The sequence below is a fragment of the Trichoplax adhaerens genome, genomic scaffold (assembly GCF_000150275.1).
Source record: "Trichoplax adhaerens TRIADscaffold_4 genomic scaffold, whole genome shotgun sequence".
In the NCBI taxonomy this organism is placed as follows: domain Eukaryota; kingdom Metazoa; phylum Placozoa; class Uniplacotomia; order Trichoplacea; family Trichoplacidae; genus Trichoplax; species Trichoplax adhaerens.
This window is the reverse complement of record NW_002060946.1, coordinates 7,080,385-7,098,375: the sequence shown is the minus strand read 5'-3', so window position 1 is coordinate 7,098,375 and position 17,991 is coordinate 7,080,385. Positions and strand designations below refer to the sequence as shown.

General features: G+C 30.9%; 2 protein-coding genes across 2 annotated transcripts; both read left to right on the top strand.

The window, feature by feature from the left end:
* Positions 1–1,937: 1,937 nt before the first annotated feature.
* On the top strand, positions 1,938–13,131 carry TRIADDRAFT_55993 (uncharacterized protein; the record flags this gene model as incomplete). Its single annotated transcript, XM_002112162.1, has 15 exons — positions 1,938–1,970; positions 2,635–2,683; positions 3,531–3,935; positions 5,399–5,455; positions 5,798–6,613; positions 6,662–6,867; positions 7,478–7,663; positions 9,053–9,121; positions 10,193–10,301; positions 10,555–10,692; positions 11,909–11,990; positions 12,122–12,236; positions 12,342–12,406; positions 12,509–12,626; positions 13,024–13,131. 15 exons carry the CDS (start codon positions 1,938–1,940, stop codon positions 13,129–13,131), a joined length of 2,556 nt encoding a protein of 851 aa, XP_002112198.1.
* An 830-nt stretch (positions 13,132–13,961) lies between these two features.
* On the top strand, positions 13,962–17,513 carry TRIADDRAFT_24542 (uncharacterized protein; the record flags this gene model as incomplete). The annotated part of the gene is made up of 6 exons (XM_002112161.1): positions 13,962–14,106; positions 14,224–14,290; positions 15,752–15,818; positions 16,863–16,960; positions 17,115–17,241; positions 17,397–17,513. Coding segments are annotated over 6 exons (621 nt in total), but the record flags the coding sequence as incomplete, so codon positions are not given.
* Between the last annotated feature and the right edge of the window lie 478 nt (positions 17,514–17,991).

The window sequence follows — 17,991 nt, the reverse complement described above, 5'->3', positions numbered from 1 at the left end:
CCTTCACTATTTAAGAATAGCAGGGATACCGTCAGGGAAAACAGTTTTACAGTTATTGCAAACTGTTAGTAGAATAATTTTATCTCTCAGCTTACCAAATATTTTAAGTTGTTGTATCTCCGAGCGATTTCGATTGAACCATGGTCTTAGTATATCGCTTTTCCTGGCAAATTCAACGCTGCATGGTATTGGTAAGTCGAAATAAAATGAAAAAACAACTATTGCTCGTTTTTTATAGTGTATTCGTATTGCGAAAATCGCCCATAAGAATTGCTGATATGATCGATTCCATAATAATTATTGCTACCCGAGGTTGATCATCAACTGTAGTCTATGAACTCTAAAGTTAGCATTTATCGAGACAATTAATTTTAAACGGATATCCCCAATAAATTAAAGCTTGTCCTACTTAGTATATTTCCAAATTATCAATTCTTATATGTTCAATTTGTAGCGGTTTTAAGAATGATAGTAAAGAATACTTGATATACTAAAATGCTGTATATCGGCCGCTATTGTTAGAGAATATACTATAGCATTGTAATCGTACGTACTGCCATATACACGAAGGAAGTTACTTATACACATGTATAGAAATTTCATAGTTTACTTCCAGCCCTAAAATTATTTTTTAGATTGACTATCTTAGATGAGGCGTTTTTTCCTAATTTCAAGTTCGATATGAATACCTCATTTTAATTAGAATCCTTTAATTTTCACTTCAAATTTTCTCTTATCCATATGGCTAGCATACTAAAGTAACCCCTTTCAATTTCGGTTGTATCGTGATTATTAAATAATAAATGCACCATCTATGTCTCCTAAAGCTCTATAAATAACTGAATAAATTAACTACTAGATCATAAATACTGTAAAGTCGACGGCATTAAAATATCATATTGTTACAACACAAGTTTGCCTAGTAAGATAGCTTATAGAGATGTTGTTGTTGAAAGTATTTCAGTATTGCCGCATATAATGGACTATATATTTTACATGATGAGCTAGTGTAATAATTTATTGCACGAAATAAAATTGCCAAAATAGGAATAACAGCAACTAAAAGGTGTCGATGAAAAATTATCTTTTGGCTATAATAAGTAAGTTACATCCTCGACATATGTGAGAGAATGAAAGTAATACAGAAATAAATCTATTTTAGTCCAACCGAATCACCGTGGCAGGATTTTGTAATGACTGAGTAAATGATAGCAGGTCAAATATTCATTTCATCACTATTTCGTTGCTATGTTATACTGCTTAATAGTTTTCACTCAAATTTCGAAAGCTGTCTCTTGCATTGTTGAATATCACAATTAATTTACAATGCACGTAAGAACCCCAATGGTAATTGATTCATTTACTCTAAATAGCATTAACTTTACTAAGTGTTAAGGCTACGCTTGCTTACGAAATTTCAAACTTCATCCATTATTACTCTAAAAAATATTTCCTTGGATACAGTTATCTAGTAAAGTTAATTAATCTACTGACTGATTAAATAATAATAGGGTGTTTGGTAATATCTTCAAAAGGATATGCTTGCATGTAAGATTGCTATTGTTCAAATTTATTCTATTTTAATGGTATTAATTTAATGGATAAATTGAATGATAATTTCAACTTACAGATTTTGATAGAGATTATAGACATAAATTCAGAGGTGAACTAGTTTACTACGGCTAAACTTGGTTTAATTTGATGTACTTATTTCTTCTGTATATGAGCACTCTTGTCACATTACCAGTAAAAACTTGTCCTTAAATACTGTATTCAGTCATTAGTATCAATCCAGGATTGTAATAGCCAATATACATAAAACATACATAAAACATACATAAAAACATGCGTATTGTGCCTTGATTCAGTTTCTATATTATAAGCTCACTACAACTCTAACTTATTCTGTTTGACTATAGAGGCACAGTCTCTTAGATATGCAATTTGCAGTATGTGAGTGCATAGAAAAGGTTAAAGAAAAAACACTTACCTGGAGATTTCTAGCAAATCTACCTTGCTTTAAAGTAGAAATGTTTCGAAAAAGTACCAGTATTATATATTAGTTGTTGCTGAAATTAATATTATCCTTTTATTAAGATTCCGCCTGTTGGCAACATTAATAACATAAGGAAGTCAAAAGTTATACCTATCTGATATAGAAATTAAAGAACAATTTTATAAATTGTCCGAGACAATCGTCTGAACGGAAGAAGGGCAAGGTTTCATTAGTGCCTTTTTAAGTTATCACACCTTGTAAATTAAATGCGTTTTATTTGAACCTATTTAAAACTTTGCTCACTCTTTATTATTGAAAAAGATCTATGTATAAACACGATAAAATGTATTAGAAAATAATTCTTTCAAGGTGGTTCTGATAACAAGTTGATATCTTATATTTTACGCTTCTCATGTTTCAAGATAGAGGATTAGCCCTATTTAGCTTTCATAACATGAAAAAATCATTAAGACTTAATCCACAATTTTTAAGACTATCAATTTATGACCTTTGTCCTTTTAAAATTTCGTAGAAAGAATTGCCATAGCAGCTGTACTGTATACTAATATGGAGTATCTCATTTAATGATAGTGTAAATTGACTTGTATTAATTTGGTGTTTATTTGATTTAAATTTAGTTTTTAGCAATATGTATAGCAAAATGGTCAAGCTATTCAACGCGTGCAGGTATATTGATAGGAATGACTACTTCTTTTACTATCACATTTATAGATACATTTTGTCATCTGAATAAGCATTATATCCGATTATTGTAATCGCATGAAGGCTATGCAGATTGATTTTATCCATTGCCGTAAAGAATTAAATTTTTTTGTTAAAAACAGCAGCAACTGCGGCCTTATGCAATTTATGCTTTTCATAGTTTGCTAGTACCATTCAAAGTAGATGGCGCAGGAAATTCTCCGTATTCGTACAGAATAAAAATTATTTAACAGTACACACGATGGCTTGTATTATTTATTAATAGTTATCTATGATTAAGTATTGCGAGTCAAATTAGACAGTTTGGGTAGAATGCTATCATATTTCGTTAATAGCGGCTAAGATACATTTTAATAATAGTAGTAGCCCAATATATTGCTGTTGCCAATAAAGTAACTAGAGTTAATTAATTTATTACCCCAGTTAGAATTCAAGAAGGTTCTTAGCTATTTATATGGTTGGACTATAAATATTTATGGTTCATTATTTTAATTTTCTAGTCTGCTTTTGCTTTATTCTGCAGGTCTCTTAGTGATTGCATCGCTGCCTCCTCATAATTTGAGTTTGTTCCAATCAAAGTTTACATCACTTTTAAATATTGCAGCTGTTAAGCCAATTAGGATCCATACCTAGTTATTTAGACATGATTTATATTCATAGCAATGATCTCTCAATACAAAAATGAATCATGAATTTCGATATAGCATAGTATGGTATCACTTGATCGATTACCTATCATTCAGCTGACATTGGTAAATCATGATGACTTTTATATGAACTAGTTTAAATTCTATTTTTTAAACCTCTTTAGCTGTAAGTGTGCCGACCTGTCCATCTGGCTACGAATTCTTTGGAGGGTTATGCTACGGAATACAAAATTACGGCTCGCGTACATTTACCAATGCCGAGATTTTTTGTGCAGGCTTGGGCGGAAAGGTAGTTGCCCCAAACTCTTCGGAACGATTAGCTGCTGCTACCTCTGGCGTGCAGAATAATAAGCTTTACTGGCTGAATTTATATGACACTCATAACTTAAATGGCCCAAATGACTTTGTATGGCTGAACTTGAATAAGACTACGGGAACTTATACAAATTGGGAAACAAACGAACCGAACGTTGCCGGATATCGATGCGTCATTATAGGATATGTTAGTGGCAACTGGAAATGGAAAACTCACTCTTGTACCTCTAAAGTACGCACAATATGCGAACTATGTAAGTTGCTATTAAAAATACCCCAAAATTGAAATCATAATCGATTTTAACGGTCTGTATAACTGTAGAGTATTAAATTATCCATTTAAAGAATGTACATAATATCTTAATTAAAGCGTTAATGGAATACGCGTAGACGAATATATATTGGAAACACCTATTGTCGGAGGACTGATAACAGAATTATCTAGTGGTCGCAAATGGCCTACTATTGATAATTGCAATAAAAAATAATTGCAATTTACAGTTCACTGTATAGCTAAATAGTTGTCAACAATTTAAACTCAGCGACAAGGAAGCGTATGTTAAACGTCGATAAGCAACTGCTGACGTAAGGCCCTTCTACTAAACGTTAAACATACGCAGCGAAGTACCGTAAAGATAGAACTTTTATTAGCATAGACACATCTACAACTTTTCACCATACCACTCAACTCAAATTTTCCCGTTTATATAGGAACCGTTTAATCTGTAAATAGCAATAGTATCATTATTGTACCTTAATAAGAGAGACATCTCGAGCTGAGATGTTCCTTACATAGCTTCCTATCAGTAAATATTTTTATTCTCTTTTTCATACTTAATCTTAATCTAAGCAAGTATGTTGTCCAATTCAACTATCAATAGCTAGAACTTGAATCATCTTACTACTATCTGCACATAATAACAATCAATATAAAATATGTAATAAATTATCACAAATAATACCTACGTTAAGGCATCACCTATCTTACCTAGCACTGCAAATATGAAAATTTTCCATATAAGCTAGTACTGTACTTATTAAACTATCCTAACGGTAAAGTAACACCGTGACAATATTACTGCCGGAATCTTATACTCGCTATCAAAACCCATGCAATCTATTTATCAATGGATGGTACTGCCTAACGTATGATGTTTACAACTACGTAGGAGCCGGTTCTTATAGCAATGTATAGAGTTTGGATGATAATATCTTATTTATAAAAAGAAACAAATGGCCAAATAGATTTATTGCTATACGTAGGTTTTTATTGATAACTGTAATTAAATACGAATACGAGCTAGAGTTTATTACATAGCATCTAAATATTACTACCAGGATCTTAATACTCGATATTAAACCCATAGCTTCCATTCTATATGTATCGATTGATGGTGACAAAGTAGCTTTTAAGTTGAGCACCACTCTGCAATAGTATACGTATCGCCAAAATGCCTGCAAATTGTAGATTCTAAACATATAAAAATCACCTAAAAAAATCTACCTGCTAGTCATTTCATACCTAAAAAATTACAAATGACGGATTAAGGGAAATTAAAATACCTTTAAACCATCCTAATAGGCTGCATTACAAAATTTCATCATTCTGAACCCTAAATATTTACCGTACTTAGACTTTCTCATTGAGGGTTTTGGTTATACTTGTTTCGTATCGATTTAAGATTCTACGTTTACTTAAATTATCCTGTTCTTTTAGATCCAACCTATATCATAATTTCATCATTATCAAGTTCAATAATAACACATCCTACAAGTAAGATATTACGATTGACTAATTAATTATTAAGCCTTTTATACTAACTATTTTGGAAATGCTTAAACCCTTTTAACCATTTAATATCGCTAGATTACTATTCTTGATTACGATATTTTAGAGATGTTATATTTCGAAACTGAGCTATTTCGGTATAATTCTATTCTTGATAAGCATGAATTATATTATTCTTATCATGTAGCGACATAAGTTCTTTCATATTTACTAGTTTAATGTTGCCCTTTTTCAACTCTAGACGATTGCACGTTAATCAAAAATTGATTCTGCAAAGTAACTTACATATGTTTGCAACATCTAATTAGGACTAAAATCATATTTCAGGCACCAGTAATACGCAGCTTCCTACACCAACACTAACGGAAACCTATACATTAACATCAGATAGTCCTACCCCAATACTAAGGGAAATCTATACATTAACATCAGATAGTTCTACCCCAACACTGACGGAAATATATCCATCAATATCAGATAGTCCCACTCCAGCACTAACGGAAATCTATACATTAACATCAGATAGTTCTATTCCAATACTAACGGAAATATATCCATCAATATCAGATAGTCCTACTCCAGCACTAACGGAAATCTATACATTAACATCAGATAGTGAGTTAATACATGATTCGAGTACAACGACACGGTTTGATACCGCTTTATCAAGTGAAGAAACCCTCTACGATTCCTTAACATACGACTATTCCATCTCATCCCCGAATTTAACTCAGTCATCTTTATATGGATCTGCTATTATTATTGATTCAGCTTTTTCTCATAAGATGAGTGCAACGACATTTTTTAATGCCATTCTATCTTCGGAGGAAATACTTGGCAATTCTCTTACGGTTTCAAACGTAATCTTATCCCCAACCAATGTTATGCAATCATTGCTCGAAACTAGCCTATTCACCAAAGAAAGCATGGATGGTTACATAACGCCTTTGAATAGCGTTCCATTATCAAGCTTTATTACTCAAGCATCACCATGGTCGGAGTCGATTTATTGCACTTATGGAATGAGTGTATCCATTTCTAGTTCAACAACGAATACTACGATAACCTCTATATCAATTTCTGATGAGGTTGCAAGTACATTAGAATTACGTGTAAAAACATCGGCTTCGGAGGTAGTTACAGGTTGGACGGCATCAATATCTATTAAAAGCTCATCAAATTCTTCTTTAGGCATCAATGGGGTAGTAGTTGAGACATCGGGCTATAGTGAAATTAGTATGTTCGATTCTATACAGTCTACTAACGCTAATATTAATGCCACTGTAGTCATTTCACCTACTTCTGCAAGCGATAGAAGCAGAGATATTTTACTCCCTGTTGAAAGCAGTCAAAGAAATGGAGCACCGGAGTTTTTGACACCTACTGCACATTTCCAAGTTAGTAGTTTAGAAGTTGCCGTATTAACTACATACTCTGCTACAACCCATCCAAATGATAGCATTAGTGCGACAAATTTAAGTTATGCCAGAACATCGCAAGCTGCTTCTACGAATTTATTGCTTATATCTGAATCTACAATCAAGCAGAAAAGTATCTACTCCATGTCTTCGATAAACAGTAAATTATTGCAAAGCCAAAATACCTCAAGTAGCCCTACGGTTCCAATCTCATCAGTGAACATACTGACAACATCAGTCCCTACACAAGCAAACATTACCAGTACTGAGTATGTATCCCCACAAATGTACGATATTGTATCGATTTCCATATTTCTTCTTTTCAGAGAGTTCTAGAATGATGTATTAACTTTTGATATTTGAAAGGAAGCTATAATCGTTTTCTTAATTTCTTGGTAGCACAGTAATTGTGTTATAACTATCAATTATTCACTAGAGCGATCTATATGCCTACAACCGTCGCTGCCTATACAAGCAATATTTCCGCAGAATTTTTATATGTTTACAATCAGGTTGAGTACAATATCGCTCCTATTGCCTTTTAGATTTCTTATAGGCATCTCTCCTTGATAAATTCTATTTCAATTAGATTTCCAAGAATCAGACAAGCTTTACAAGGAAGCAATGCATTACTATACTGACTGATCTTCAAAAAGCTCTTAAAACAAATAGTACTATTAATGTAGATGATCTAATCATTGCACGGGAAGCATTGTTAAAGCTGAATCATCCAGTCAACCTAAACGACTCAGTAAATCAAACAGATTATGCCAAGGTATTTTAACTTATCAGTTATCCATTTGTATTGTTTCAATAAAATCTATCAAGAGATTTCACTTATAATATTTTATCTGTAGAGATTTTTACTGTAAAAGAATAACAACTTGCAATCGAAATTTGATCCAATAGTGATCTTGAATTACTTTTTTAAATAATTTGTAGTTTTAAATTATTTATTGATGTGGATAGTTAGAAAATACTTACTGATAAGATGCAAAAACACCATCTGAATCGGTCAGTTTCCAATTTACAGTTTTTACTTGGTATATAACTGGCAAAAATTGAGTAGCCTTTCCATGAAGTTAAAAATGCATGCACTATTGACGGGAAATGCTAGAGTATATGCTAGTATGGTTACAAAGTATGCTCATGCGACATTTATTAGCTCTAAAATTTAATTGAATATACCGTAGTAGTCTATAACGATAGGAGTGTGCTAAAGTCGGATCTCAGCGTATCATTGACAATTATGGTCATATCGGAAAATTAGCTTTTTATCTGTATTAGGGCTAACTATAGCTTGCTCTGTTCTATTTCTATTAATAACAATGAAATTAGATTGACTGAGTCAAAGATAAATGTCTACTTAACTGCATTTTATGAAAATAAAGGCTCGTATAAGCTTGTTAAAATAGAGTAACAATATAGTACGCGAATCTAGTTCTAAGTCATAAAATTTAGTCAATCAATCTTTATCTTTATGCTCTAATTTTACTTCGAACTTCGTAAATATTTTTTCTATGGTGCAGCAGATTATTTCCTATGTAAATTATTTACCTAAATTCTTCTTGCCTTATAACAGCTTAATTTATTAATTGGCAAATTTTTTTATAGACTAGCTTATTATCTATTAATTAATGAATTAGTTACTTAATTTCTAACACCATTGTTGTCCATCTCAGTGTGCGATCGATGATTGTCCTAATGTTTTGCAAATGTTACAAATGAACTGGACTAGCAATTTGCCAATGCGGTAGATTAAGTATAATAGTGGTGTAGGAGTACATTCAAACATTATTATAGCTTTTAAAAGGTGAATTCTTTACTGTTGGTAAGACAGGGTAGATTAATTGTTTAATCTTTTATTGAAATATTTCATTCAATTTAATGAATTAGATTCGATAAATACCTATAAAGATAATAGGCTACGATGCTGTTCATACGTAGACAAGTATAAATCTTTCGGAATGCTAATTTGTATTATTGGCACAGCAAATAAGATTCTGAGTCCTTCCAGTTATTTAGAAAGATTAATAAGCTATCACACATTAAATAGAACGATGAAACACGAGCGCACATGCATGGATATACCGTTATTAACATATTAATTTTCTGTTGTTGAAGATCTATTTTAATAAATGAATTCATTTTATCACTTATTTAGGTTTATTTTAGCACTCTTAGCATTCTAACTTCAAAGCATGACCTGAATGCATGGCGTGAAACTATTAAGGTAAGGCTATCTTTTTATCACGATGATCCTACTATCGATTAAGTAAGCATCTACTGTTGCAGTGCAGCCTCAGAAATAGCTCAATAGATTGTAAAAAGTCTCGAAGTGATACGTAAAATTGTAAGATTGACACTGTATGTGCGAGATTGTAGAATAACTAGAATCTTAAGATTATTTTAAGCTCGTATCCGTGATAAATAGCTAAAGTAAATATTGTAGCATTGGTTAAGAATGTCTTATTAAGTTAGCTAGATACCAGGGATTATGTGAGTGATTTGATGTTAGATTTATCAGAAATTATAAATCCAAATATAGTTGAATGTACATGTAAGTGGGAGATCTTATCTCTTAGAAATAATTAGTCTTGTTCTCGGTTGGAGAAGTAGTTTGTGTAATAAAGCGAGCATTATAAATTATCAAATTTTGATCATTTCTGATTTTAAGACACTTGATCGTAGCTATATTAGAAGAAATCATTTTCGTTTTGATTAGACATTATTCTAATTATTAGATTACTATGCTGAAGTAACAGTTGACTTTAATACATAATATTATTAAACATTAATTTAGTCCAACACCTAGGCTAAAATTTTTCAGTTTTCTAAATGCTTACGACGCAATGGAGCCTTATATTTGCTGTAGTAAAATAATACCATTTGTAAAGTCAATTTATACACGCTAGGTTTCATTAAAGTTAATAGGAAATTTTATTACTGTCACAATAGTCATTAATTTTATCTGAAGATTTTGATACATCTTCGTTAGAAAAAGTAATTAATCGATGATATGAATACTAGGTCTATAATAATTCTTAGCTTAAATATTCGCTTGGAATTACAGCAATACTGAGTCGTTTAGTTATATTTAGGTATTTTGAATCATAAGATGAGATTGCAAACAATTACCGATAGTAATGCTGTAACTAATTGATTGTGTAATTTCTTCTGGAATTATAGCTGTAAGACCTAGGTTACACCCGCTTGAACTTTTTGTAATAGCCTTTTCCCCTACTATTCAGTAGTATCAAATTAATAATATAAATGTCCTATTATACAAATATATTCAATTTAGAAAGTTGCAATATCCGCAGATGTTTTGAACGCAACGGACCAAGTCGCAAAAGTTGTTAGCCATGTTTTAGCCGTTAATCAGTCGTTTATATTCAAATCTCCTAACCTAGGTAAGCCGACGGCTCTTCAGTGGTTTTATTAAGACATTTAATTTTCAGTATCGGAAAGTAATCTATTTCATGGTGGAATAAAAATATTAATACCGCATAATTTTGATACGACTAGTTATACTACTGATAGTTTTAGAGAATATATTACAGAGCATCAATCATAATTTATTTCAAAAATTTTGAATCATGAGTACACGCGTACGTATCGTCTGCTGGTGTAGCAATTGTTTGATTCCCCTTCTTTGGACTACAGATGTGGATATTGTCAAAGAATCATCATCCATATATATCAATCACGGATTTTTTATGCAGGCGACAGAAATCGCAGGTCCTAATTCAATGATAAAATATTCCTTGAAATTACCACCATCTGATCTTGCCACAGAAACAGGTAATGAGTAACTATTTAATGTAAAGCTTCCGTATTAAATCAGTCTTTCTTAATACAATATTCTCCAAGAATTTGAAAGTAATAATAGGAAGTTTTGCAGACTATAATAATGTGATAGGAGGAATATCTTTATCATACATTTATTTTACCAGTTACGCAACAATTTTTAAAATTCAATTTTTAAGATCTCAATATGTAAAATTACAATTTAGTAGCTAGTAATTCTATTACTTCCATGAATGCTAGTTTGATTACATTCATCAAATAAAACTTGAATAAGTAAATCTTATTTTATGTAGAAGCTGCAATTTTAAATACACTCTTATCCATGTACAGTAATAGAGTTCATTTTAATTTTACACGGTTGAATCACATATAATGGCTTCTATCGCTTGCCAGCCTTCGTTATCACGATTAATTAGTCACTTTATTTGTAAATCGTTTGTATTAATTTTGTAAACCTTTCATTAAGCAGCTGATAATTCCATCTAGTCAATATTGCTTAGTTCGTGAATTATTTAGAGCTGTCACAAACCAGCTTCATGACAAAGTTAACGTAAAATAGATCTCTAAATTATTGTAGTCTCCGTGATTCAGTATTCCTTAACTATCCCACAAGTATTTAGACACCTTTGCTTTTACGCTAAACAACTATAGAACTCTGGTTAATTCAACTATCTGCCAAGCTTAAATACCCTTCGGTAGCTGCTATCATGTATGAGTCCTAACAGTTCATGAAATTTAGTTCATATTGGATAGCTAAATTAATACAGAAACTATTCACAATCTTAGATATGTATTGAACGATTCTAGATAATTAGGTTACAGTATGTCCATACACAGAATTATTCATAGTATCCTCTATAATTGAATATCTTCAGGATATTCATCACAAGCGTTACAAGACATATAACGCTACAATTAATTAACATTAGTTATCTTATGAGAACTCTTACTACAATACAGCATAATTTACTTTAACAAAATACTAACTACCGTAGTTCTTACTGTAAGCCATTATTAGTTATCTCCATATATAAATATTAACCACTAAATTTAGTCGTTTACTCTTCGAGGTGGTTTGTATCGTGACAAGAGCCAATAAATGACGCAGTTAATTAAATTGCCTATAATACACTTCCATATTAGAGCATTAGGTGACTAAATTCAACCAAATTATTTTCATTTCTAAATCCTTAATTGCATCATGGATTAGATAATGTAGCCGTCTCCGTTAGCGTATATAAATCCCTACAATATATCATGAACAAGCAAATAGCAAATGCAGATATAGAAGGGTTTGTACTATAATGTAAACATAATTTCTACAATTAGTATTGCTTTTTGATCTGTACGAAATATAATATATCAATTTCCTATTCCATATTGCATTTTCTTACACCACTATTAAATTAATCTGTTTATTTAGCTCCAATCAACTATCCGATTCTTATCTAAATTCCGCAATTTTGGGTTGCACCGTAACACCGAAACCGATGCTAAATGATTCCAATCCTTTTACATTCACCTTATTTCTTAATAAGGTAGTATGAAAAAAGAGTAGAAATTGTAATTGTAATCGGATGTTAATATCTTTTAACGTTCAGTTATATGTGCTTAGACCACTATTAAAATATACTTTGAATTAGGCCAATTTTACTTCAGCTTATCAACCAACATGCGTATTTTGGGAATTTGCTGCCAATTCCGAGAGGTAAATCGAAATCAGATACAGTAATATGCGAGGTAATCAAGCAAGCATTTCTTGATAAATTTCTTACTGGTATATTTGCAATATTACGTATTCAAATCCTAGCTCTGGAAATTGGTCAGATCGTGGTTGTAGCGTTGTCTATTGGAACCAAACACATACACATTGTCAATGTAATCATTTAACGCACTTTGCAATATTAATGCGCATTACAAAAGCTGAGGTTAGTAGTTTACAACAGTAGAAGATTGGAATAAAATATATTAGGTCGATTATCTAAGAAAGGAATTAATTAACAACAGAGGCTTTATAGAGATTTATAAACATCATTTTATGTTATCTATAGTAAATTTACTTTTAATAAGTCGATTTGAAGTGTAGGCCGTAGAAAAATCATACTACTTTAATTCTAATTCAAGTTTCAGATATAATATAAATTAAATCTCAATTTTTTCATCTTGGCAATGAAACTTGAATTTATGTTACTCTATGCTATCATATAGTCAGGACTATTTTCAGCGAGCTTTACATTATGTTTCTTTGCCACATTACCATTATGATATCAATTACTGTACATTTCTCTAAGCTATTGATCTATTCTATTTTCTTTATTCTGTAAGATTTCTCAAGAACATTTAGTTAATTTGGATATACTAACATATATCTGCTCTGGTACTTCAATTATCGCATTGTTTTTGTCTATCATTATCCTATCTATGGTTCGGTAGGCAAAAATAGAATAACAAAATACAAATTTATTGAGAAAAATTGTAATACAGTTATTTTGATTTAAGATAAATACATGATTGAATGCAGTAGCACCACTATATTAAGACATTATGATATTATGATTGTATTAGCCGTAAAATAAAATTGTATTCATACATAGATTTAAAAAATGCTTTGAAGGATGTTCTTAGATTACAATACTTTCATATACCAGGATATCATATTCATTAATAAAGAACACGAATTAGAATTATTTAATAAAGCAGACTAGGCTTGATTCATATATATGTTATGTTAATAGTGTTACGTTATACACTCACTAGTAATAATTTCTAGTAGAGTCTTAAAAATTTACTTTTTACCTAGGTTGTAATCAGCCATTTGTTTAACTTTTCTGTTAAAATTGATAGAAGTTACTAAAAAATGTTTAATATTGCGGATTCTTAACGTAATTTACCTGATTTCATAAATCAATCTGTTAGTACCATGTCTGATCATCATGAAATTCATATTAACCTGGCTCTGGCGATGTTGCTATCTCAAATTGCAATTGTTTTGACCGGTGCTAGCATTATTAAAAACAATGATGTAAGTGTAATGATGTAACAATATATATATCTACTTCAGCTAATAGCTTGGAAATTTCATTTTTAATACTGCCTACTTTCCTGAATGATCCCTAAATAATTTTTGGAATAATAGCCAGTTAAGAAATTAAAATTTTTTAGATACATGAATTTCTAAGTAAAATTATAGCCGCTTCTTTCATTAATGTTTATTACACTTAGTATAAAACTAAGCTAGGTATTTGGCTTTCTTTTAGATATTCTGCAAAATCTTAGCTATAGCGCTGCATATGTTTTTGTTGTCGATGTTCTCATGGATGCTTACTGAAGGTATTCACCTTTACTTGAAAGTTATAACGGTTTTCAATACAAACTCCAAGCGAAAATTATATTATATCATGGGATGGGGTAAATCAATCTTCAGATATATTCATTATTCTTGCTTTATCACTGAATGTTTTTTATAAAGATTCTAGCCTTAAGTCACTTTATATTGAAGTTTGATATTAATGCTACATACTGTAGGTTTTCCAATTATAACCGTTAGTATAACAGTTGGTATAGGATTTGACAAATATGGCCTAAATAAATTGTAAGTCAGCTTTGCTAATCGTACATCATTAGTAAAATTATGTATAATATGAATTATAGGTAATGTTGGATAAGATCAAATTCGCACGAGTTAAATTTGATTTCTAGCCTACAATAATTCAAAGAATCATAGTGTGATGTAAATAATGCTACAGTTATACGATCGATTTACCCGCTAATAGTTTCCGCTAACTTGATCGTACTTTAAATCATTTAATCCGACAGATATTAGAAATATTTTCAAATATTATAGACGTTGTCATGCTGTATGGCTTTTCAATAAAGTAAAGTACGATAGCTACCGTTTAATTATAACCTATTTTTTATTTTGCAATCATTAATTTGTTATAAGAAATCCTTGCGTAATACTCTAAAATAATATAAGCGTTGTCCTAACAATTAATTAGAATAAGAGTAGTTTGAATGTTTATTTAAAGCATTTGGCAGCATTTAAGGTAGCTAATATGTTGGATCGAAGATATTATTAGCAATCGTTCCAGATGTAGTAACAGTCCGATCTGCTACTTTTAAAGCTATACGATGACTCTGCATGCTATGAATGTATATACAAGAAAATAGTTTGGGGATGCAAGTTAGTTCTTTCTCGCAGCTCATACTCAACTTAGAACAGGATTGTGATATGCTTCGTGGAATGAGCTTAAGTAGTAGTGTAATATAATCCGATCACGAAAATTTCAAAGTTGTAGAAAATTAAAACTTTATTAGATCTAATACAAAGACAAGCTGCACACAGCTTTACTCTAACCGAATACAACTGCAGAAAGATTTCTAGATAGAACAACTAGATAATCTAATGAAAGATTCTAGATAGAACAACTAGATAATCTAGTGTCTCCTGCTTTTTATACCCTCCGTAGCCTTCGCAGCTACAATCAGTATAGCAGCATTCTGCCATATTTTAAACATATTCAGCTTATTGTTAGCCACAATATTTTACAGCGAACCATCATTAATCCAGTATAGAAATGATTACAGTATTTTCATAGAAATTATTCCTACCACTCAAAGTATAATGAAGGAAGCATATCCTAATATATGATTTACGATTCTATTTCTACCCCTAACCTTATTAGTAGCTTAACACCTTACTATATATATTCATCTGTATTCTAGCATAGAGTCTATCCCTACAGTCTATAATCATAGGCTACTAAATATATCATAAAATAAATATAGGAAAGATATAACCTAACATCATAGTAAATATGGCTAATAGTCTACTATCACAATACTAAGTTACTTTACAAGTGGGCTACTAGTAATTTCATTCTTCGAAAGTTGCGACTCGTAGCTAAATTAATTGATTTCTTTAAACTGCTACTTTAAGTGTAGTAGTCGTTAGTATATAATTAGAGTGCATTCGCTTTAATTTTGCGACAATGTAGTAAATAATCATAACCATTCCCTTCAAATCAATAAATGATCATGTTCTTTAATCAAGGTGTTGGCTATCAGTTAGCAGTGGATTCATTTGGGCATTTACAGGACCAGCTTTATTTGTCATCTTGGTAAGTTAATTTATTTTACATGAGCATAATGCTTAGTTACGGTAATCAATTTTATCGCTGTTATTCATGATATCCTCAATCTATCCTATTTTGAAATAATTTCCCAAATTTTCTTTTAGTTATGCTTATACAGATATATTAAGTATTCTATGAAAATAAATAAACTGGGTATTGTTTCAACTTATCAATCTTGCTTAAATTCAACTTAATAAATCAGAGAATTAGATCATATTGCCAAGAGAAAAATTTGTTAAACGGTAGATTAATTATTAGTTCAAGTCTGCGATTGCTTATTCCGATGCATGGATAGGTTTTACTAGTTCATCTTGAGGGATATGAAAATAAATTTAATCCAGTAGAGCTTCTGTTATTCAATATGGACCAAATTATATTACCTGATTGTAATGTAACTAGTATTGTGATAGTAGACTATTAGCCATGTTTAGTATAATGTACGGTAGATATTTATCCTAAGAGATATTTGGTAGCCATAACTATAGACTGTATAGACTGTAGTGGTAGAGACTCTATGCTAGAGTACAGATGACTATATACAGTAAGGTGTTGAGTTACGAATAAGGCTATAGGTAAAAATAGAACTGTAAATCATATATTAGGATATGGTTAATTCATTGTACTTTGGCTGATGTGAATAATGTCTACGTAAGTACTGTAGTCGTATCCATACTGGATTAATGATGGTCCGCAGTAGAATAGTCTTACTAAGAATAATTTAAATATGTGTCAAATAAGGTAAAAGGTTACCATACGGATTGTGGCTGCGAATGCTACAAAAAGTATAAAAGCATGCAACTTTAGATTATTCTGTTAGTTCGTTGTAGAAGTCTTTAGTAGTAGTATTCGGCTAAAGTAGAGCTGTGTGTACTTAATCTTTGTATAAGATTCAATAAAGCCCTTATTTTTCTAAAATTTGAATCTCGTGATTGGTATATATCACATTGATATTAGCCGGGACGCTTATCTGCTTCCTGTCTTAAAGACGAAATACAAATTTTAATTTTACTGAATTATTCTAACCCTCAGGTAAATTTTCTGGTAATGATTCTCGTGATCCGAGTTACCGCCAACAAATCCGGAGTCTATCCTGCTAGTCGACAATTTTATAGCGTAAAAAAAATCAAGTACAGTAAAATCAATTTATGTAGATCAAAAACTTTTGATACTGATGTAGTGGATAACTGTACTTACTATGCCTATACTGTATTTTAAATTGATTCAATTTACTTTTTATGTAATTTTAACCGCTCTCTTCCGAAAAAATAAATTTATTATTAGATCCATCGTGAAGGCTACTATTATTTTATTACCTATCCTCGGCTTAACTTGGATATTTGGTATTTTCTCAATGGACAGTCATACCGTTGCATTCACTTATATCTTTGTAATATTAAATGGTTTACAGGTTTATTATAATGATAATTTTCACCTTTCTCAATTCTTATAGCTTACTAACTATCATCTTGATTTAGAGAACATAATTTAACTTTGACTTTGATATACATTTTCATCAAATAAGTATCGTAACTAGTAACTAATGATTCCTTCATCGTTGTACAGGGTTGCTTCTTTTTTTCATTCCACTGCTTATATAACTCTGAAGTATGTATCATGGTTATAGCATTAGATATACCTATTCCTTATAAAAAAATTCGCCATATTAACATTACCATTTAAGTTTGATTATTGTATCTAACTAAATTCAAAAACGTTATACGACGATCATTTCCATCAAATTAGGTGAGACTCTATCTTATGCGTAGAGTAGGCCTTCATTCATCTAGTGGCTCTCAAAGCATTGCTCTTAGTACATCGAACCGCAATCATCCGAAGGTATAATTTTCCTTAAATATTTTTATTAATTTTAATTTGTCACAGTATCATAAAGTCAGTTAATATAACTGTTCTCATAGCAACAATATCAGTATTTCTAACATTAATTCATATAATTTGTCGATATAATATCGCTAAGGTAATGCCTCATAATATATGAACAATTTTTACATAATAATTATAGGTGAAGATAACATCTAATGTGAGAGAATTCGATGTAACAGAGGATCTAGATTCAAACCGCAATTTAATTTATGAAGGTTCATACGCTTATTTTGATGGCTTTATTATTCTAAATTAATTCGTGCTCTTGATTATTACC